Here is a 23,329-nt window from a genome sequence, read left to right as displayed (position 1 = left end):
CTGCCGATAGCCGGGTGGGAGACAACCAAGGTTGCAGAGTCTTGATCCCACAGCCTCTCTCTTCCACCGCCCTACAGTGTTCTACCTTTAGCTCATTCTTGCCGGCTCTTTCATTTTCGCTTTTGCCCTTTGTCGTTCTCCTCATGAAAACAAGGTTGCTTGGAGTGGAGGAATTGCTGGGAGGAGAAGCAAGGCTGCTTGGGGAGAAGGAACTGCTTGGAGGATAAGGGCATGGAGAGGAGGGATTGCTGAGAGAGGAAAAAAAACTGAATACCGAGCAAAAGCTTGGGTAGATATTACAAGATGTGGAGATCTGCAAACGCCAACATACTCCATCTTGGCTACCTTTTCAGATGTGTCCTACTTCTTCAAAGCGGGTGTTCTTTAAGTAATTGCAGGGTTGTGTTCTGGATTTCACCAACTGTCAGGTCACAATGCATAGCTGCCAAGGTTTCAGAGTGCTTAGGTGTGACATTTTCATAATTTCAGTTTAATTATGAGTGTCATTCAATGACAATGAGTGACACTTTTGAACTGTATAATGTCACCCACACTTAGTAGTAGCATTGGCAGCTATTCCAAGTGTTTTGATTCCATAAGCGTGACATTTTTGTTTTCATTGTTTGTGTGACATTTGATTGCTGTATGTGTGACACTTTGAGTGATATTTTATGATGAGTGTAGTCAAGCAGTTTTTCCATTTAAGGAGTGCATGAACCTAGCACCACCCTGTACAAACACTGAACATAAGCGCAACTCAACTAAGTTGTGTAGATATGCCTATGATGGGCCAACATGTATGGACTGTAGTGTGGGATGTACCAGCTCCTGCACATAATGCAATTCACAAGGTTGTTTTAAACCATGTTTAAATTCATTGACGCTAATAAGGCATGTGATCTAATGCAATGAGGATGTACTGAACCAGCATTTAATGTAGCCATCTAAAGGTCTTTAGCCTGAAACGTTTAATAGGTCACCAATTTAACTGCAAAGTCAAGACTGGCAGATAGCTTAAATCTTATAAGAGAAGGCCCCTTTGCAACCACTGCCTCTCCTACAAAGGCAAACCCTGCAAAATAGTGTTTCTCATTCAATGGATTTTCCTACCTGCAAGAATTTCAGATTTACACATTTCTTTCATTTACTTAACCGGACTTGCAAACATCAATATATTGGATTTATTTTGCCACCCATGCATTACAGTAAGCATGTGTTAATCCACCCCATCTACTTAGCTCCAATACTCTTCCGAGAAGCCCCAACTCAGTTCTGGAACACTCAGGCCTTGCTGGGTAAGAACACCTTTTCTCAGGTGCTTATGTCAGCTTGCCCATATGTCAGCAGCGCTCTTACAACTGTTTTGATGAATGGAGACGGCTGTCACTAGGTGGAGTTCATGGGAGATTTATAACTAGGCTGAGGAGGAATCCTGCTTTTTTCTGGCCTGTACCCCAGGGAGGAGAATCCCCCAGGTCTCCTAACTTTATATGCAGCTTGTATTTTGTCTGAATTATGTGAGTACTGAAGCTTTCTTGATTCACAGGGCTTTTATCTTTAACCTTTCATGTTTGGAACTGAATTTAGCTATTTAAATTATCCTGGCATACAGGGAACTATGACCTGTTTCTCTATCACAGATTGTGTATCGAATTTATCGATTCACTGCTTTGGGTTACATTATGCCAATAGCATTATAAATTCAATCAATCAATCAAATAATTTGCAAAGCGCACTACTCACCCGTGAGGGCCTTAAGGCTCTGGGGTGGGTAATACTGCTACTGCTCGAAAAGCCAGGTTTTGAGGAGTTTTCTGAAAGTCAGCAGGTCTTGGGTCTGCCGTAGGTGGATGGGGAGGGTGTTACAGGTCTTGGAGGCGAGGTGGGAGAACGATCTGCCACCGGAGGTCGCTCTTTGGAAGCGGGGGCTGTGGTCAGAGCGAGGTCGGCAGAGGAGAGCTGGCAGGTGGGGGTGTAGAAGCTGAGTCGTCTGTTGAGGTACGTTTGTCCAGTGTTGTGGAGTGCCTTGTGTGCGTGGGTGAGTAGCTTGAAGGTTATCCTCTTATTGACTAGGAGCCAGTGCAGGTCTCTCAGGTGGGATGTGATGTGGCTGCGGCGAGGGATGTCGAGGATCAGGCGTACAGAGGCGTTCTGGATGCGTTGGAGCCGTCTCTGGAGTTTGGCCGAGGCTCCTGCGTAGAGGGCGTTTCCGTAGTCCAACCTGCTGCTGACGAGGGCCTGGGTGACCGTTCTTCTCGTTTCAGTGGGGATCCACTTGTAGATCCTGCAGAGCATGCGGAGGGTGTTGAAGCAGGAGGAGGAGCTGGTATTGACCTGTTTAGTTATGGAGAGGGTGAAGTCGAGGATGACCCCTAGGTTGCAGGCGTAGTCTGTGGGTGTTGGGGCGGGTTCCAAGTTTGGTCGGCCACCAGGAGTTCAGCTTCAGTCGGCTGTTCCTCATCCATTCAGCGACGGCCTTAATTCCTTCGTTGAGGTTGTGCCGACGGACGACTTGGGCGAGCGGTGCCATGTAGATGGTAAACAGAGTTGAGCTGAGGGATGAGCCCTGGGGTACGCCGCAGATGATCTCGGTGGCTTCGGAGCGGAAGTGGGAAAGGCGGTCGCTCTGTGTTCTTCTGGAGAGGAAGGAGGTGGTCCAGTCCAGGGCCTTTTCCTGGATCCCGGCGTTGTTGGGGCGTGTTCGTAGTGTGTGGTGGCAGACCGTTTCGAAGGCAGCTGACAGGTCCAGGAGGATGAGGGCTGCCGTTTCTCGGTTGTCCAACAGGGACTTGATATCATCGGTGGCGGCGATGAGGGCAGTCTCATTGCTGTGGTTGCTGCGGAACCCCGGACTGGGAAGGGTCCAGGATGTTGTTCTCCTCGAGGTAACGGTTCAGGTGTTCGTTGACGGTCTTCTTGATTACCTTTGCCGGGAACGGGATCAGGGAGATGGGTCGGAAGTTCTTGAGGTCCTTGGGGTCTGCCTTGGGTTTCTTGAGTAAGGCGTTGATCTCTTCATGCTTCCAGCTCTCCGGGAAGGTTGCTGTCTCGAAGGAGGTGTTGATGACTTTCCGGAGATGGGGTGCGATGGCTGTACTGGCTTTGTTGGAGATGTGGTGTGGGCATGGGTCTGATGGAGATCTTGAGTGGATGGTGTTCATGATCTTGATGGTGTCGTCGTCGTTTTTGTTGGTCCAAGAGAGCAGGCGGTTGGTGCGGATGGTGGTCGTGGGGGCGGAGGTTTCAGCGGTTGTCGGGGTGGTCGTGGCGTTGAAGCTGTCGTGGATGTCTGCTATCTTGCAGTGGAAGAAGGTGGCCAGCGAGTTGCACAGGTCTTGCGAGGGTGGGACGTTGTTGTTGGAGCTGGGGTTGGAGAGCCAGGGAGCACAACTGTAGAGTCCAAGTCTTTGGTCAGTGGTTTTTGAGTACGTAGTTACTCCCAAAAATTAAAAAACTTATGTTAACGCCATGCCCATGCAATGGAAGTCAATAGGTTTAAATAGTCCTCAAGAATGTTCTTGGTTAAGACCTTTGACTTTCTGGAGTTCTCGCTCGTTTTTAGTTCTTTCAAATCAATAAGAAGTAATTTGAGCGCTAAGCACTTATCTGAGTGTCCTTGGTGATTTCAATGTCTAGTCCGCTGCAAGAAAATTACATTGTGCCATAAGCAACTCCTGCTGAGTATCGGGGCTTCACAGCTCCAGGTGTTTTCCCTGCCGGTTTCTCAATGCAAGTAGTAAGAGAAAAGGGTACCCCAATTTAAGTGAACCTGGGGTGGAATAATGTTTCAGGAAACAATGGTTCTTAAGTGGCCAAAAAAGGTCCAAACAAGGGGGACGCAAGGGTAGTGTCAGAATTCGGGAGAATTGGCTTATGTATGATACTTAATATCTCAAGGAACAATGCTTAGTATGACCAGTCAGAATAATATTTGTTTTTTAATTTATGAAAATATGCAAGAAATAATTCAGGTGCTCACATAAAGATGTGTCAACAAGCGTGATGTGATAAGTGTTGGTGACTTTAAAATATATACATCACATTGACTACAGATAAGAGAACTTCTCATGAATAAATTGTATTTTGTGAAACACGGTTTCTCAATGCAAAGCACAGACCCCAGAAGGGTGTTGCTTTTATAGCCTCCGCACCCAGGATGACTGCCAAAACCTCTAGATCTTATGAGAGCTCGAGTTCTCCCGAAATTTTGGATATTACTTGCCCCACATGGCATTCGTCTCTGAAAGGTTAATTGCAGCTCTTAATAGTCCCCTATGAGGTCCTGGATAGGCGAAACCTTACCACAGCCAAAACAGAATAATACCTGAGATCATATGACCAGATTAGAGTTGCATTGAAGTAATGATAAGACTGTTCAGAAGGCCCTGGTGAATGTTGCGTAATGCCAATGGTTTTTCCAAGACAAGCACAGTCCTACTGTGTCATCTTGTGAAAGTCAGGGGTTCATGACTCTTGGGCAGTGGCGCTGGTGGGCACAGGAGTTCCTGATATTACCGGAGTAGTGTGCATGGCATGATCAGGCACGGGGATTCCTGACTCTAATAATGTCAAATAGACAAATACTCTGTTGAGTTCTGTCCTTTGTAACCAATGGGGTCCTTCTGGTTCTTCCGGCCCACTGCCATCTTGCATTAGTCGCTCCATATGTCAGATTGTTGGTACATTCCTATTCGTGGTAGATTTGGTGTCGCTGAAAAAATGATTCTCAGAGCAGATTGAGTTGTGTGACAAATGGCAACAACGTCAAGAGCTGGCCCAGGGTTGTCCCTTTGTGAAATTAATGGATCAGTGTACAACGTTTGACAGTAATGCTAGAAAATAACTAGGCCAAGAGTACTTAACAGATTTGCTATAATGTTCTTACCACTCCAGTGATGTTCCATGTAGGGAGGTAGCTCTGTTTCAGAAAAAGGGATTATTGGAGCACCCTGTCCCTTAATTGATTCCAAGAATCCACTTAATTACTGTTGTACAGTTTTAAAGATTCATATTATCAAAGTTTGTGTTTTAACAGCTAGAAGGCCATCACCTAAAACTCCCAATTGCAGTCATTGTTTTGGAATCTGTCCATTGCACCTTGTAAAAAGGTTGAGACTTTGGCTTTTGTGATGTTACGTATGACTGCAACATATTGAAAAGAGACCTGAACTCAGACAAAAGTAATTGTTTTTAAGGTAGAGCTTAACATTTAACTGTTTTTTTCTGTTACAGGCAGATCTGTGTGTCCCTAGGTTAAATGAAGGGGATCAAGTTGTACTGATCAATGGCAGGGATATATCGGAGCATACTCATGATCAAGTGGTTATGTTTATAAAAGCAAGCTGTGAGAGTCACTCAGGTGAACTAGTGCTGTTAGTTCGACCAAATGGTGAGTAAAAGGAATTGTAGTCCATTGTCCGTCTAAAAATGTGTTCTTTGCCTCTTCTACAGTAATTTCACCTGAGCAAAACAAGACTTCTAAAACAGAATAGAAATGCTATTAAACAAAAGACAAGACTCGCTCAGACTCGTATTGTTTTTACATGGTCCCACTGCTGGTGATAAATGCGTAATGCAAAGATGAAATCTTCGCCTCTATAGATGTTTCAGCTACCATAGACAATTTTCATAAGTTTGCTAATATGGTGTCCAATGTTTTGGTCCCTTTGTGGAGATTTCTGTACGAGTGAAAATGCTCGAGATTAGATCCTTAATTCAGATATAGTTTTTCTACACCTTAGATTTTCTGTATTTACTGTATCCAATTATTTTTCTTTTGTCCAGTATAATTACCATTTTTTGCCATTTTCTGTTGACCAGGATGAATTATTTGGTGCAAAGAAAGAATTTACAGATGTTTTGGCAAATCCCTAAATCGGTTTGGTGAAAATTAAAAAATTGTTCTTTTGTTATTAAAAAAACGTTTCCTGTTAGTATCCCTTCTCATTCAGTTAAATAGAGATTGTTTTCCTCCAAAAATCTCCCTCATCCCTCTTTATATAGTTTTAAGCACCAGGTTTTCAAAGTTTTTAGAAAATCAAGCTTTTTGAAATAATGTAATGTTTTCAAATAACCCTCAGAGGTTTAGAGCTACGGGGCTAAGAGTGTTTTAAAATTTTAAAGTATAGATTCAAAAGTCATTTTTAGAACCTCCTTAATGCTTCAATTTTTTTAACTTAAAATGTCTTCAAATGTATACAAAGCTTTTAAAATCATAAAAACTCTTTAACTCGCAACAGTTGGGGCCCGATGTAGGTAGGCATTTACCGGTAGGTAACGGCCGAATTCGGCCGTTACCCACCGGTAAATGCCTTTTCCTATGTAGGGGACATGCATTCACAGAATCAGTATTTTTACCGATTCTGTATTAACCGAATCGGTAAAATTACCGAATCGGTAAAAACAGACTCGGTAAATATACTGAATCTGTAAATGCAGATGTAGGTGGCACTTTTAAGTGTGGCACAGGCCCTTTAGAATTCAGTATTTACCATGTAATACTATTGCATGGTAAATAACGAATTCAGGTGTACATGCACATCTGTGCATGTACACCTGTGAAATGTGACACACAGACATGCCCTTAGGGCATGTATATGTGCCACATGGCACACAAGCCTGGAATTGGGGTGCTACAGGGTGTCAAAGTGATACCCCGTTCCCCCTTGCAGGATTCGGTATTTACCGAATCGGTATTTCCCATTGATTCCTATGGAGATTCGGTAATTTTAAAATAAAAATTACCTACATCTGCCTCCTTCCTATTTACCTACTCTTAAATACCGAATCGGTAAAATTCGGTATTTAAGAGTAGGTAAATCGGAATTACCTACATCTAGCCCTTAATGTCTACACATTGTAAGATATTTAAGAATTCCTAAAACTCCGAATTGCAATTGTTTTCCAAACAGAATGTGTAACTTTGTTATATCCATGGTTTTACCATATTCCAGTTAATTTATTAATTTTAAACAAAAGGTTTGCAAAAAAAAGACTAAAATACATTTTAGAACTCTAACTGTGCAATAAAAACATTCTCCCTGTGCTGCTTAAAATGTCCAGTGAAACATATTTTAAGAGATCAAGTTCCATACGTAATGGTTAGGGGGACACCAAGTCTTCAGTCTTGCAACAGGGTTAATATTTTTTGTTTGCTATTCATTGATTGCTAACCCTGCCTTTTAGTTCAACCTGATCAATGATACCAGTGAATGTTTTCAATTAGAATGGCTGTGGGGAGATGGTAAAAAGAGCTGCCTATTGACAGTTTGAGGATTCAATGTTAAATAACATTATCATAGCCTGGTCATAATATCTGCTCTTCCACAGCATCATGTTCAAGTGTTGGCATTTGCCCATTTCCATCACATGCCATACTGATTTTAAACCTGAAGTGTGATATTAGGGACTCTGGTAAAGGAATGCCCTCCATATTCTAGATGTTGAATTCAAACTAGTCTTTGCAATTCCAATGTACCTTGGAGCTTGAATGGTTGATCTTTGCCATGCTAAAATATAATGGAATGCTGCACTCCTTTAAAAATGTATTTCTGCATGCCCAGCATAGTTTAAGTTTATTTATTTTTGCATAGTTAACTAAAACCATTGCAGTATTAACATTTGAAAGAATACAAATTTTAAACCGACTTTCAATATGATTTCCACCATCTTAACTGCCTTTTTAGTTGTTGCATTTAATCAGAAAAAAACGTTGTTAAAACCAGTTAAAAGTCTAAGGTAGAAAATTCATTGCGGTTTAAGATCACAGTTAATTATGCTTGTTAAAAGGAAGTCATTGGCTCGCTGGATGCTGTGATGAGCTATCTCAGTTTTTCGTTGCTCCAGCCATGCATGCCTGTCTGGCACGTCGTTCAAATTATGTCGACTTGTTGTAAAGTTAGTCCCTCTGTTACTGGCGGGCATCCTTAATGTGGTCCGGCTAAGACATCTTCCCGTCTACTGGACTGCTTGCGTTGACAAGGCATTGTGAAGCATTTTTTGGTATTTTTGGCATTTTTTGTTCAGCCATCATCCGATATTTTACCAATCTGCAGTTTAGTTGGATATTTGCTTGGTTTAAGCAGGCCAGCACTGCTTGCCTCCTGGTGTGGATGCCTATCTGCTTAAGAGGTTCTTTTAGGAGCTGTTGCCGCGCTTGGTGCAGATCTTTGCATAGGCAGATTAAGTGTAGAATGTAACAGTTCTCCATGTTATACAGCCTGCAAATATGTTGTTCTTTTGTCCTCATCCATGGTGATAGATGTTGGGCGCATGGAATTATCCCCAGTCTGTACCTTATAAAGTTCATTTTTATGACCCTGGGATAGCCCTGATTAAAGTATGGTTGTGGGGCAAGTGATTTGTAAGAGTGGAGGGTCATCCAGGAATGAGATCTGTTTGAGAAGCTCACCTTGTCTTCAACTAAGGATTTGTTCCAGACTATTTTTTTTAAGTTGAGATAGCCGAGTTGCACATCCCAGAGTGCAGAATGTTTGGTATGTTCCAAGGCTGACTGAAGGTAGCTTCTTGCCTGAGAGGACTCCCTGTACTGTATATCGTGCCACAGCAGATGGTTCACCGTGTTTGTTGTGGCATTTCTTATCTTATACTAGAAGATGATGTAAGTGCCATACCTGGCTAAGACTTGTTGTTGAAGGCCAAACTCCAACCTTATTTGAGCAGGTGATATGTAGGACGGGAGACTGAACATAATTCTGTAGGCTTTGACCTGCGTGTTATCCAGCTCCATAGCGTCTCTTCCCTGCATTGCCTCGCTGCCATAAGTAATTGAGGGGAGAAGTTTAGCCTGGACTTCCTTCAAGAGCGGGGTCAGAGTTGGACCCATCAATTGGTTTGCAAGGTTTTCCATCGCCATGGCGGTTAGCAGACCTTTCCGTCTTATTTCCTCTTTCTGACGCTCAAACGACCCTTCCTTGTCGAATGTAACTCCCAGGTACTTGTACTCGCTGGCTGGGTCGATTTTGGTGCCGCCAAGGAACCAGTTCCTCTGCGAGCTCTTTTTATTGTTCCTGGTCATTGTCCGAGTTTTGCTCATGTTAATTTTTAAGTTGTTTTCCATTGCTTAGTTCGTCATTTCCGTTGGTAGATATTGAAGACCGACATGCGTGTGACTTAGCAGAACTACGTCATCTGCATACAAGAGATTGGTTAAAGTTTTCCCTCATACACTTGGTGAGTGGGAGTTACACGTCAAGCACTTTTGGAAGATCAACCATTAATAGGTTGAACAGGGTTGGTGCAAGCACACAACCCTGTTTCAGGCCTTTTGTTGTGGGGACTTTTGAGGAGCAGGCTACTTTCTTCACTCCTGAGGCGGAAAGCCGGGAGCACTTTTGTGTTACTGCATTGTATTATGTTTTAAAACTATTGTTGTATATTTTAACTTTGTCCTCGCATTTCGGCGGACTTACCCGCATTTTAATCGCTCTGTCAGTAATACTGCAGGTTATTTGTACTGCGCCTCTATTTCCTTGAATTTGCCCGCCTTCCCCGACTTTCCCTCTTTCTTAGTGTCTCTCCCTCGTTGCAGCCGATTGAGCGCTGTGACAGGGATAGGGACTGGGAGGGCAGCAGCCATCTTGGGAGTAGCCCAGGGTCGGCGCTGTAGTTCTTTTGCAACTCGCTCGCCTGACTGCATATAAGCCACACTTGCACTCAGCGCGAGGCACTAGCAGGCTACTTTCTTCACTCCTGAGGCGGAAAGCCGGGAGCACTTTCGTGTTACTGCATTGTATTATGTTTTAATACTATTGTTGTATATTTTAACTTTGTCCTCACATTTCGGCGGACTTACCCGCATTTTAATCGCTCTGTCAGTAATACTGCAGGTTATTTGTACTGCGCCTCTATTTCCTTGAATTTGCCCGCCTTCCCCGACTTTCCCTCTTTCTTAGTGTCTCTCCCTCGTTGCAGCCGATTGATCGCTGTGACAGGGATAGGGACTGGGAGGGCAGCAGCCATCTTGGGAGTAGCCCAGGGTCGGCGCTGTAGTTCTTTTGCAACTCGCTCGCCTGACTGCATATAATGTGCCCCCCTCCCCGGCCGCGCAGCGGACGCGGGCGCGCCGCTGGCGCGCCTAAGGCAAGCCCGTCTGCGCCCGTCCGCGCCAGGACGGGCCCAGGGCCCAGGCCATCGGCTGCTCGTATCTCCTACTCCTCTGAAAGCTTGTTAAATCTCCGCTGGTCTGCCTGCTGTTTGCCCCGGGCAACCCAAGGGATGCTGAACTCATCAGGTATTTCACTCCCCTCTATCAGCACCCAGCCACCTTCATCCTCCCAGTGTCAACACACCTTATCACTGAAGCCCATTCCTGCCAATACTCGACACCTTAACATTGCCTATCTTAACACGAGGTCACTCCCCAAACACCATCTGGACATTTTCCTTTTCCTTACCGATCATAAACCGGATATCTTTTTCCTAACGGAAACGTGGCTCAACACCGGCTCATCCCCTGATGTTCTAGCTGCCTTACCCGACAATTATTACATCCTCCAGGCAGACCGTGCTACAGGGAAAGCAGGCGGGGGAGTCGCCGCGATTATTAATAAGGATCTTACCTTTTCTAAGATGGCACCGCTTGATTTCACCGAAGTTGAAAACTTGGTCGTTAAGCTAGACTCTAGTTCGGGACCTTTGTATGCATACTGCTATACAGACCCCCCCAAAATATGCCGTCTTTTCCTTTTTCCTTATGTGATCAATTGTCCTCTTTGGTCACTGACTACACCAACATACTGCTCATTGGCGATTTTAATTATTGGCTCAACTGTGCGAATGGTGGCCCTGCAGCCACGGAGCTCACGGAGCTTCTTGCCGGAGTCAATTTTCTGCCTCATACCAATACCGCGACCCATGTCAAATGGCATACTTTGGACCAAATCTGGAGCACTCACGTCGACATCTCTCCCCCCACTGTTTCGCCGTGCATCTGGTCAGATCATTTTCTGATCCAGTTCAATATCTCTATTTCTGAACCCTCAACTAAGGCAGTCACTGAACAGGGACTTATCAGGAAATGGGGAACCTTGGACACCCCTGCCTTCTTGGAAAGTCTAATTGACTCGCAACCAGCCCAAAACTCGGACCCCAATTCTGCCGAGTCAGATGTCTTTAACTGGCTTAAGGCTGCTAGCGACACCCACGCCCCATTGAAAAAATGTAACACCATTCGTCATTCTAAAGCCCATAAATGGTTCTCATCGGATCTGAGAGAAAAAAAGCTCTTTGTTCGGCAAAAAGAGCGTGCATGGAGGAGAACCTATAATTCCCTTGACAGGGCCAGTTACCTGGCTGCTCGTGCAGACTATATGAAAACTATTTTGTCTGCCAAATCTAAGTTCTTTCGCAATTTAATCGAACAATCTAACAACAACCCTAAGGAGATCTTTTCCATTGTTAAAAAACTCTCGAATCCTGGCAGAACTGAGTGTAAACCTGTTGCCAATCAAGAATTCTGTAACACCTTGAATCAATATTTCTTGGATAAAATTGCCTTAATCAAATCCAACATTCCTGCCATTGTCCCGGATTTGCCTGTCTTGGCCTACCCACCTAACCATCCAATTTTGGATTGCTTTCCTCTTCTGGACACTACTACCCTTGCATCCCTATTAAATAGTGTAAAATCAGGCTCCCCCATGACTGTTGTCCCCCTCACATATTAAAGACGGTTTTTACTGCCGTCCCCACTCCAGCGCTGAGCCTTCTCAATACCTCTCTGCTCCAAGGGATTGTACCGGAATCGTTTAAGGATGCAGTCCTGCTGCCTCTCCTGAAAAAACCAGGAGCAGATCCCAATGCCCTTTCGAATTACAGACCCATTTCCCTGCTTCCGTATTTGGCCAAGGTACTGGAAGCGCACGTCACCTCTCACCTCTCACTATTCATTGAACAGTCAGGTGTGCTACATCCTTCACAGGCCGGTTTTCGACCAGCCCACTCAACCGAGTCAGTTATTGTAGCGGTCTTGGACTCCCTACGCCTCAGTGCTGACTTGGGAATACCTCAAGCGCTGGTCCTGCTTGATTTGTCGGCCGCGTTTGACACGGTCGACCACAACATCCTTCTCGACCGTGTCAGATCGGTAGGCATCTGCGGCCGTGCCCTTGACTGGCTCAGATCTTTTCTTTGCGACCGCACTCAAGCGGTCGGTCTCCCCCCTTTCTCCTCCCACAAACTCCATACCACCTGTGGAGTTCCCCAGGGCTCATCCCTATCACCGTTATTGTTTAACATTTATATGCTTCCTCTGCTTCAGTCCCTTCACTCATTCAAAGTCACTACCTTCAACTACGCAGATGACCTGCAGCTCACCTTCACAATTGATAACTCCCCTGATTCAATTCACCAATTTCAAAACACCATGCTCCACATTTGCCAGTGGATGGATGTGAATCAACTCAAGCTGAATCCGGGCAAAACGGAACTGGTCCTGTTCGGCGATAGTCATCGTTTCTGGGGCCCCCAATACTGGCCATCTAAGCTGGGGTCCCCACCTGTGCCGTCTAGATCGGTAGTTATTGACGACGAGCTTTCTTTAAAACCTCCGGTTAATTCCGTTGTGTCCACCTGCTTTTTCCAATTACGGAAAATAAAGAAGATCAGTCGGATGCTCACTCGATCTGCTCTGACGCAGGTTGTAAGAGCATTAGTGTTGTCTCACTTAGACTACGGTAATGCCATCTACCTCGGTCTGCCTGTCACTCTCAGCAGACGTTTACAGATGGCACAAAACCAGGCAGCGAGACTGATATATCACCATCCACGATGGCAGTCCGCCAGACCGCTTCTGAGGCAACTTCATTGGCTTCCGATTCAACATCGCGCCAGTTTCAAATCGGCCTGCATAATTTTCAAATCCCTTCACAATTGCGGCCCTCAGTTCCTTCAAAAACTTCTTCTTAGGTACACCCCCTCTCGCAGCCTTCGCTCTGCTTCCCAAATTCTCCTGACTGTCCCCCGCTACAAGCTGTTGCGCAAGGGAGGCCGTAGGTTTGCCACCCTTGCTCCCAAGTTATGGAACTCTCTCCCCTTGGAGATTCGCTCATGCACCGCTCTTCTACCATTCAGGAAGCTCTTAAAGACATGGTTGTTTACCCAGGCTGCGGCCTAGTGCTTGAGGTCTCTTGTAAAGTCAGTTCCCTGTTGGTCAGCGCCATGAAACCTTTGGGTGTGCGAGCGCTTTATAAAATTTTGATAAGATAAGAGGTGAGTGCCACCACCTAGTTTCACCTGCACCCAGGTGTCAGTATGTAGAAGCTGCAGCATGTTTAGAATAGACTGTGGTATGCCCCATCGCGCCTGTTTTCCCCACAGTCTGCCTCTCTACATTGTCAAAGGCAGCACTAAAGTCAATATAACACAGGTGTAGAGGTAGCTTGGAGGCTTTTGCTGCGTCAATTATTAGATTGCGAAGATGTTTGTAGATGTACCGGCCATTTGGCTTAAGCCGGTCTGATTAAGCTGCATTATCTGATGCGCAGCATAGGTGGATCCAGTACTTTTGAATAGTGAGCACATTGAAGACCCGATGGAACAGTGTAAAATTGCTTTCTCAATATGTGATCAGTGTTGGTTAATTAAAGACAAGTTATTTTTTAGATAGAGCATTGTAATGTTCACTAGTCAAGATGTTATTCATAAAGGTCAGCAGAATTTGTTTCATTAAAAGACGAGTCCCATGGTACCTTTTGTTCGTTGAATAAGTTTCTCTCACCCCATCTGACCATTTGGACCGTTATACAAAATATTTGTCTAAAGGCATATACATTTATCTGCATTAACACAACATTCTGCTTCTGATATCCATTCTATTTCAGCCCCTTTTTCTGGGTGCTTCAGGAAAACAGCTGTAAACAGTAACACCATTTACCTGCCATTCACTATATCATGTATATGAGTGTGCACTATTGGTGATAAGTCCTAGACCCACGAATTTGTTCTGCCCCACTTATATACCTATTAGGTAACAAGCCTGGTGGTGGCTAACTGCATAGTTTCCAGATGTGTTCAATTATCCCTTTGCGACCTCGAATGAGGGGGAGCATTTGCTGCTATTAAATCAACAGACTGAAGGAGACCGTTGTCCTCTTAAAACGTATTTTTCTGTCTGGGTATCTTTTTTTTAGGTCGAGCCTAAACAGCTCTGGAGCTGTCTACAAGCCCTGTTGTATTTCTTCTGTAGGCTTTGGCATGCCCACTGATCGGCATTGGTTGTTATCTGTGGCATTCAGAAATGCTAGCTTGTTATAAGTGCATTTCTGTAAATGTGCCTTCTTTGTGTCCTTAGCTCCCTCCCTAGCGATTTCCCTAAAAGAACATTTTTGTTGGCCATCACACTGTTACGTGTGATGGCCCCTCCCCTCATCATGTTTCCAACAACAGGGAGTCCTAGTTTTCTCCCTGATCCAATTGTGCTGTGTTGTAAAGTGAAAGTTTCAAGGGCGCGTGTAAATTGCATTACATCACATCTGAAAGAAACAGGTTAGTATTAGATTCCTTACCGTAGAATATCCCCAGGCTTCAGACTGGATCCGGAAAGCTTTGCGTAGCAGTACCCCAGCGCGTCGGTAGGCGTCGTCTGTGGCTACGCGTCCATTGTCTGCGTCGTTGGTGCCTGGATGACGTTGCCGGAGTACTTAGACGCCGCCCTCGCGCGCTGACGTCAGTTCTTTTTTCCGCGCCAGCAAGCGCTGATCCGGAAAAAGCAGTACTTCTTAGTCACTTTTCGACTAACTTTTTCGATCCTTTTTGGGAACTTTTTCAAGTCGGTAGACTCTCGGTGCCGGTAGGGATGCCCAGGTTCACGCCCTGTGCTGACTGTAACCGCCTGATATCGGTTACCGACCCCCACCGTCAGTGCCTGTATTGCCTTGTGGCCGACCACAACGACAAGTCGTGCCCCGACTACCGGGCCTTGTCGTCGAAGGCTAGGCGGGAGCAGTAGCGTAAGCATCTCGAGCTCCAGCAGTCGGCCCGCGCCGTTTACGGTCCAGGTCGAGGAGGAGATCGAAGGACCGGTCACCGGTGTAGGAGAGTAGGGTCTGCAATCCTATGATCACCCCAGATTTTTGCTTTTTGCTTCACTGGTTTACGACTTCTCTGGCTGTGGGCCTGCTAATCAGACCCACAGCCTTGCTGTTCTCTCACTAAATTGACACATGTACCTTAGGTGCATTTAACAATTGGTACTGGGCCACCTTATCAGACCCTGTAACTCAGGGCATAGGTGTACCCAGGGCCTACCAGGGGCTGCAGCATGTATTATGCCACCCCTGGCTGGCCATCCAAATCTGACACAACTGGCTGCGTGACAGCTGGGACAAGGTGGTGTAATCACCCTTTGCTTTAGATATAGTATACCTATATCTAACCCTAAAGTGGACACATAGATTCCTATCAGTCACTCCTATGGCAGGCCTTGACAATCCTGAAGCCAGAGTGCTTGGAATTATGTGAGATGGTGCTCTGGCATGAGCTGAGCCCGTTTGCAGCTTGCGGACCAAGTCCTAATAGCTGTTCCATGATAACGCGTACCATATACTCTTAAATGCATTATAATCCTCGCGGTTATATGCCAACTCTGGTATCGCTTTATCAAAACATGTCGAGTAAGGTGTCATACGAATTGGAATACTAACCCCTCGCCAATTCTGGCGACGGGGTTAGCATTCCACCCTTCTAGAGGGACACGACATGTATGTAACTGTGAACCCCGGTTAAAGATAACTCAAGCCTCAGCATCACAAAATGGATGCTGCCACCACAGACACAAGTCTGACCTCCTGCTGCTGGGAGTCCTTCCAGCGAGGGAGGCTTGGACAAAGGGTTTCCTGTCAGGGGCGGTGCTAGCACCATCCCAGACAGGGTTTTGTGTATCCTGGGTAGGCAGGGCTTTAGAGGAAGGTGACTGCAAGTGGCACCCCGGTGCTCACTATGCATCTGCCGGCTAGAACCAGTTCCAGGGGCACACCAGCCCCTGAGTTGGGGGAAAGTCTGGCATGGGAGAGGGGTGTAACCACCTCCCTTCCTGGTCCCACCCATGGGCAGGACCTAGTCGCGTGGCAGCCCTTTCCTAGTATAAAGATAGGAGCGGGCCCCCTTCCAAATTAGATCATCTTTGAATCCTGAAACTACTTTCTACGAAAGGAACTCAAGACTTCTTTCTAAGATTTCTCCCTTGTGACTAAGGAGTAGTCACCCTGCACCCGCAGGCACCATCTAAGAACACTGCGGTTTGCTGCACGTCCTTCCTCCGGAATCCGACCGACCAGCACGACGAGACCCGGCTTCCCTGGCACCTCTGACCTCTACCTACATCATCAGCCCAGCTGAGATCCGTGGGTGTGAAGAGACCTCGAGGGACCGGCCATCTTCAGAACTGCACGACGCTTACCCAGCACGACCGCCGAGGGATCCTCGAGTGAGTGCCTTGGCTTTCGAGAAGCCCTGACCCTGAGCAGCTCCAGCACCGAAGTCCAGCCCCCCCAGCATCCACCAGATCTGCGTGGGGCCCTTCTGCTCTGTGCTGCTCACCGCGTTGTCCGACCACTTGCCTCCTGGCTTGTGGCCCTCTTGACGACGCACCCCGACGACAACACCGTTGGTCTGGTTGCTCCAGACTGGCCCTTGCTCCCCTCCAACAGAGGAGCACCCCGGACCCTCCTGGTCCACTCCAGACGCCATTTTAAGTCCACCGCGTGGGCTTGCATTTGCCAAGACTTGTTGCCCCAATCCTGGGTCCAGCGACGTCGACAGCAGATACCATCGTGGGACAGCTCGCACCTCCATCCTGGTCGCCGACAACGCCTCCTGGTCCGTGAGACTGCAGAGCCCAGCGTCGCCCACTCACCTGGTCGAGGTGACTCCATCCGGTGCCATCCTGGTGCCCATCTAATCACTGGCTAGTGATTCAGAACTTGGTCCCCTCTGCTTACAGGTATCCTCCATCATCGATCCAGGCTTGGATCCCTCCGAATCTCTTCACTGGTCGCCTGCCAGCAACTTCTTCTTTCAGGCTCCATAGACTGCAACGAGGATTCCCGACGTCTTTTCAGACCTATGCATCCGCAGCCCCTGGGCTAGGTAACCTGAGCATTTCGGTGCTCCAGCGTAGCTTAACTATCTAAGTGTCCAGATCCTTTTTCGTTTCAGCTCTACCTAGTCGGATTCGTCCGATAACACTAACTTTACGAAATCTAGCAACCATAGACTTTGTCCCGCATCCCGCGTGAGAGTGCACACTCTGCACCCGATCTCCCTAGGCCTCCTGCTAGTAATCTGAAGGTTCAGTAGTCCAGTCCTAGCGATCCTAAAGCCTATTAGAGTAGTACTTACCTGCTAGTTATTTCGCATTCCACTTTTAGAGTATATGGTTTTTCGTGCCCCTCGGGCATTTGTCTAAATTGTGCGATTTGAGTATTTTCCTAAGAGCTTTGTTTTGTGCTTAGCACCCTGTCCTCATAAAGAGTCCAGAGTTGTTGTGTTCTAAATAAATATCCTTTTATTTTCATAACAACTTGTGTGGTGTCCTTTCACTTGGTGTTCAAGGGGTATATGTGATGGTATAACAGCTGGCTTAACACGCCCTCTAGAGTTTAGCCCGAAGACTGCTCTTGTCCATGCTACTAGGATAGCTGGTTTACGGTTGACTTACAACCAATCATCAATAAGGGTTGTTTGGACTGATACATAGTGATCACTAGAATAGTGAGCACTGCATATCAGGCCAACTTCTCACAACCGGGCCACAGTCATCGCAGCTCGGCAAGTCGACACCATTCGTCGGACTCCAAGTCCTCAGGTTAGAGGCCCAAGAAGTCGAAGAGACGACATCGCTCTTCCGACTCCCCCCGACGCTCGCACGATGTGACTGGGGGTTCGAGCGACAACCCCCACGCAGCTCCGCTGGAGCCGCAGGCGCCGCTGCCAGCTCCATACCCGCCGGTCCCTGGGCTTCACGCGACGACGGAGGAAATCGATGCCTTCCTCATGGCCATGAGGCCGCTCTCTCCTCAGTAGAGTCCTGCTGTGGCGCCTTCAGGCTCCACGTCCCCGACTGGGAGCCCAAGCGTGCCGGGTGCTTCGGCCCAGGCGCCGTCGGGTGCTTCGGTGCCATCGATGACTTCAATCCCAACACGGCAGGGCCCCTCGGGGTCTGGATCAGGATCGCCGCTAGTCGACCTTACGACCCCTCCACCGGCGGTGACCCCCAGGGTGTCCCCAGACGACAACGTACCCAGTCCCTCACTTGGTCCGGATACGGCGTCGGACCGGCGTCACTCTACGCCGCATTAGACGCCGAGAGAAGAGCAATTCTTCTATGATCCGGCCCCATCCTTTGCACCTGACTATCAGGAGATGGGAGACGAGGAGGATTGGGGGGGTCTGAGGACCCTCTGGCACGAAAGTGCCAGTCATATCAGGACTGGGCAGTGTATATAGGGGAGGCCAGTGGTTTGGACACTTTGTCCAGCACTGGCTTTGTCTCCCCTCCTACCGTGGCTACGGAGGAGGGGGCTGCTTACAGCGTGGTGCTGACGAGGGCGGCCAAGGCCTTGGCTCTTGAGCTCCCCGTCGCGGCCGTGAGGACTAACCTCTTCACCGAGGTCCTCAAACCGCAGGCAAGCTCTTCGGAGCCTCTACTGCCGTTTAATGAGGCCCTTACTGACGTTCTGTGGGCACATGGTCAAGGCCCCCTACAGGTCCCCCTGTAGATTGGAACGTGGCTAGGTGCCACCGCCTGGCCCCAGGCGACCCTAGCTTCCTGTCCACCCACCCCACCCCTGAGAACTTGGTTATCCAGGCCTCTAACTCCCAGACCGCATTCCCGACTGCTCCACCTGATCGGGAATCCAAAAGGTATGAGCAGTCCAGTAAGAAGCTGTTCTCCTCACTTAGTTTGTGGTTGCGGTCGGTCAACACCTCTTGCCTTTTGGGCCGTTATACCCCCTCTCTGTGGGACACGGTCGCGGACGTGCTGCCAGATTGCCCGGAGGAGGCCGGGTAAAACTCGCTCAAGCCCCTGAGGAAGGGCGGGATGCAGCACGGTACTCTATCCGATGTGGGCTGGATACCACGGACTCGCTGGGCAGGGCGATTTCCACATCCCCCGCCGCGCCTGGCTGAGGTCCGCCAACTTTTCGGCTGATGTCCAGAATTCCCTCATGGACCTGCCGTTTGATGGCCGTCGCCTCTTTGGCGACAAGGCAGGCAGTGCGCTTGAGTGTTTCAAGGACTCCAGGGCTACGGCCAAGTTTTTGGGCCTGTCGGGCCAGCGCCAGCGAACTTCTGCCTTTCGCTCCTTTTGTGGCCAAGAAAGGGGCGCCCTCTCACGTCCTGCCAGTCACAGGCGGCGGCGGACGTTGGAACCGCAGGGGCGGTGCCAGGGGACAGAGGCGAAGTCAGTCCACATCCATCCCTGCAGCATCCGCCTCAAAGCCTTCCTACTCAGAGCTTTCAGGCCCATTTGACGCCAGTGGGGGGCAGGGTTTGCCATCACCTCCTCCACCGGCGCACCATCACATCGGACAGGTGGGTGCTGCAAATCGTCCGAAGGGGCTACTCCCTCTCCTTCGAGGTGACCCCTCCAGCCATGCCACCGCGTGTCGGGGGATCACTTGCAACTTCTGCAAGAGGAAGTTACGGCCCTCTTGGCGAAAGGGGGCCATTGAGCGCGTTCCTGGGCCAGAAGTAGGGTGTGGTTGTTAGTCCCACTACTTTCTGGTTCCCAAGAAGGGCAAAGGGGGCCTACGCCCTATCTTGGACCTGTGGAACGTTCAAGATGCTGACTTTGGCTCAGGTCTTAGCTGCCCAAGACCCAGAAGACTGGATGGTAGCATTGGACTTGCAGGACGCATATTTTCACATCCCCGTCCTGCCGGCCTACCGGCGTTACCTGCGGTTCACGGTAGGCCGCGAGCACTTTCAGTTTACAGTGCTCCCCTTCGGCCTTACCAGCACCCCTCGGGTGTTAAAGAAAGTGCTGGCGGTGGTCGCAGCTAATCTGCGCAGATTAGGGGTGTCAGTCTTCCCCCTATCTCGACGACTTGTTGTTGAAGGCGGGCTCGCCCCAGACAGTCTTCAGCCACCTCCGGACTACGGCCGACCTCCTGCACCTGCTGGGGTTCTCCATCAATGTGCCGAAGTCACACCTGTGTCTCTCTCAGAAGCTCCTCTTCATCGGAGCGGTTCTGGATTCGGCGCAGTTTCGGGTCTATCCTCCCGAACAGCGGGTTCGGGATATTCAGGCTCTAATTCCAATCTTTCAGCCTTTATCCCGCGTCTCGGTCAGGTTGAAGCTGCGGCTTCTGGGGCTGATGGCCTCCTGCATCCTTCTGGTGCATCACGCCAGATGGTGGATGTGGGCTCTGCAGTGGAACCTGAAGTTTGTGGTCCCAGCATCAGGGCAGCCTGTCCGACCACGTCCTGATCTCGGAGGGCACTCCGAGACAGTTGCAGTGGTGGCTCACGGACTGCGATTGGGTCAGCGGCAGATCCCTCTCCTTACCCCAACCGGAGCACGTAGTAGTGACGGATGCGTCCGTCCTGGGCTTGGGGGTCACATGGGAGAGGCGGAGATCAGAGGCTTCTGATCTCTGGCGGAGTCCCGGCTCCATATCAACCTTCTTGAGTTGCGGGCGATCCGACTTGCACTGAAGGCATTCCTTCTCTCTGTCCGGGGAAGTGTAGTGCAGGTGTTCACAGACAACACCACCGACATGTGGTACTGCAACAAACAGAGCGGGGTAGGGTCGTGGACCCTTTGCCAGGAGGCTCTGCGCCTCTGGCAGTGACTGGAACACGAGGGCGTCACTCTGGTGGTTCTTCACCTGGCAGGTTCCCTGAACACCAGGGCAGACAAACTCAGCCGCCGGTGCATGATGGATCACGAATGGAGTCTGAACTCGGATGTGGCGCAAGGTCACTTTCGGCAGTGGGGAGAGCATTGGTTAGATCTATTCGTCACCGAAGAGACCGCACAATGTCATCAGTTCAGCGCGTTGGAATTTCCAAGGCTGCACTCGTTTGGAAACGCTTTTCGGCGCGAGTGTAGTTGCGGTATGTTGTACGCCTTTCCGCCTATACCACTTCTGCCCAGAATGCTGAAGATCAGGCGCGACCGGGCCCAAGTCATCCTTGTGACTCCGGACAGGGCACGAAGATACTGGTATCCCGAGCTACTCAGCATGTCAGTTGATCTCCCGATTCGTCTGCCTCTTCAGGAGGACCTTCTGTCGCAGCAGCAGGGGACGGTCCTCCACCTGAACCTGTCCAGTCTCCACCTACATGCGTGGAGATTGAGCGGCGACAGTTGAGGCCATTTGACTTGCGTCCTGAAGTCTTTGATGTAATTCTGGCAGCAAGGCGTCCCTCCACAAAATCGGTATACGCCTGCAGGTGGACCAAATTTGTGGCATGGTGCACAGCAAAGGCTGTGGATCCCCTTTCTGCCCCCCTTTCAGAGGTTCTCCTCTTTCTTCTTTCTCTTGCCCAGCAGGGCTCTGCTCTGGGCACTGTCAACGGCTACCTCTCTGCCATCTCAGCCTTCTTAAGGCTTACTGATCAGCCTTCTCTATTCAAGTCCCCTGTTGTAAATAGATTCTTGAAGGGCATCACTCACACGTTTCCTCCTGTTCCTTTTGTGATGCCTCAGTGGGACTTAAACCTTGTTCTGACTTATTTGACGTGCGCTCCTTTCGAGCCACTTCCCATTGCCCTCTTCGTCTTCTAACTCTTAAGACTGCATTCCTGGTTCCCATCACCTCTGCCAGGAGAGTGAGTGAGCTCCAGGCTCTATCTTCTTAACCTCCTTTCCTCTCTGTCCATCCGGACAAAGTTGTCTTGAGAACGCGTCCCTCTTTCCTGCCCAAGGTGTCACAGCCTTACACATCGGGCAGTCCATCGCCTTGCCCACCTTCTTTAAGCCTCCGCATCCCTCGAAAGAGGAATAGAGGCTCCACCGTCTGGACCCAAAACGTGCGCTCTCATTCTATCTGGACCGCACACGCCAGTTCTGGGTGGACGACAAGATCTTTGTTGGTTACGTGTTCGCTAAGAAGGGACGGGCAGTGCACAAACTGACCATTTCTCGATGGGTCTTTTTGTGCATCAAGGCTTGTTATTCACTGGCTAAAAAGGAGCCTCCTGTGGAGCTGCGTGCCATTCCACTCGGGCCACGGCGGCTACTACTGCCCTGGGTCGGGGAGTCCCCTTGAAGGACATCTGTCAGGCAGCTATGTGGGCCTTGCTGCACACGTTTGCTAGACACTACTGCCTGGACACCCAAGTCCGCAGAGATGGCTTTTTTGGCCGTTCTGTTCTCCAGGACTTTCTGATGTGATCATTGGTTTGCAGACACACCACCAGGGTTGGTATTGCTGTGGTATCTATTCTAAGGTAAGGAATCTAACACTAACCTGTTTCTTTCAGATGCACAAGTTACTTCCCTTCGGTAACGACATATTTGTAAGAAACAGTAGTTAGTGTTAGATTCCTTACTGCCCAACCCATCCTCCCCGTTCTGCGAACCGATATCTAGGGTTAAGGCACTTCCCTTTGAGGGCCCTAGTTTTATGGCACCAGTGTCTGTTTTTATCATGGCTCTGCGTTCCTGGTGTGGAAAAGCTTTGTATAAGAACTGACGTCAGCGCGCGAGGGCGGCGTCATCCCGGCGCCGACGACGGACGCGGAGCCGCAGACGACGCCTACCGACGCACAGGGGTACTGCTACTCTAAAATTTCCAGATCCAGACTGACGCCTGGGGATATTCTAAGGTAAGGAATCTAACACGAACTACTGTTACTTACAGATATATCGTTACCGAAGGTAAGTAACTTGTGCTTCACTTTTTTAACATCTGACAACCACTACGAGAAAAGACAATAAAACCAACAGTGAGGTCGCCCAACAACCCGCCTCTGGAGGAGTCGAGGATTAAATGCAGGAAATTCAAACTCTTCCGCCTCAGACTGCCCTATGGTTGCCGATGTTACTGGCTGAGTGAGGCAGCAGTACAGATTCCATATGAGTAACTAGGAAAGCCATCCAGTGCTGTCCAATGTGCAATCTGAAGTTAGGAAAAAAGTTTGGGCCGCCAGGAATGCACAGCCCGGATAAGGCTTTCTGTATATTTAAACTGTCACAAGGAAGTGACTACTAATTGAAGTGCTGATTATGGTGTGCAATAATTTGGAAGGTTAAATACAAAGACACTTTCACAAGCAGAGGCTTGCCAATTCATGTGCAGGAAAAACTTTGTCTTTTCATTTTGTTGTTTTTAAATTGCTGAGATAGTGATCACGCAGA

At 48.6% G+C, this 23,329-nt stretch overlaps 1 protein-coding gene across 1 annotated transcript in view; it reads left to right on the top strand.

The window, feature by feature from the left end:
* Nucleotides 1–23,329, top strand: part of PTPN4 (protein tyrosine phosphatase non-receptor type 4) — a 1,255,365-nt gene that overhangs the window by 749,699 nt on the left and 482,337 nt on the right. Inside the window, exon 19 of the mRNA XM_086957111.1 lies at nt 5,233–5,389. Within this exon, the coding sequence (XP_086813237.1) occupies nt 5,233–5,389 (157 nt within the window). The remainder of the gene's footprint in view (nt 1–5,232; nt 5,390–23,329) is intronic.

This window comes from Lissotriton vulgaris, chromosome 2_1 (assembly GCF_964263255.1).
Source record: "Lissotriton vulgaris chromosome 2_1, aLisVul1.2, whole genome shotgun sequence".
Classification (NCBI taxonomy): Eukaryota; Metazoa; Chordata; class Amphibia; order Caudata; family Salamandridae; genus Lissotriton; species Lissotriton vulgaris.
The sequence above is the reverse complement of the archived record's forward strand: the minus strand, read 5'-3'. Positions and strand labels throughout refer to the sequence as shown.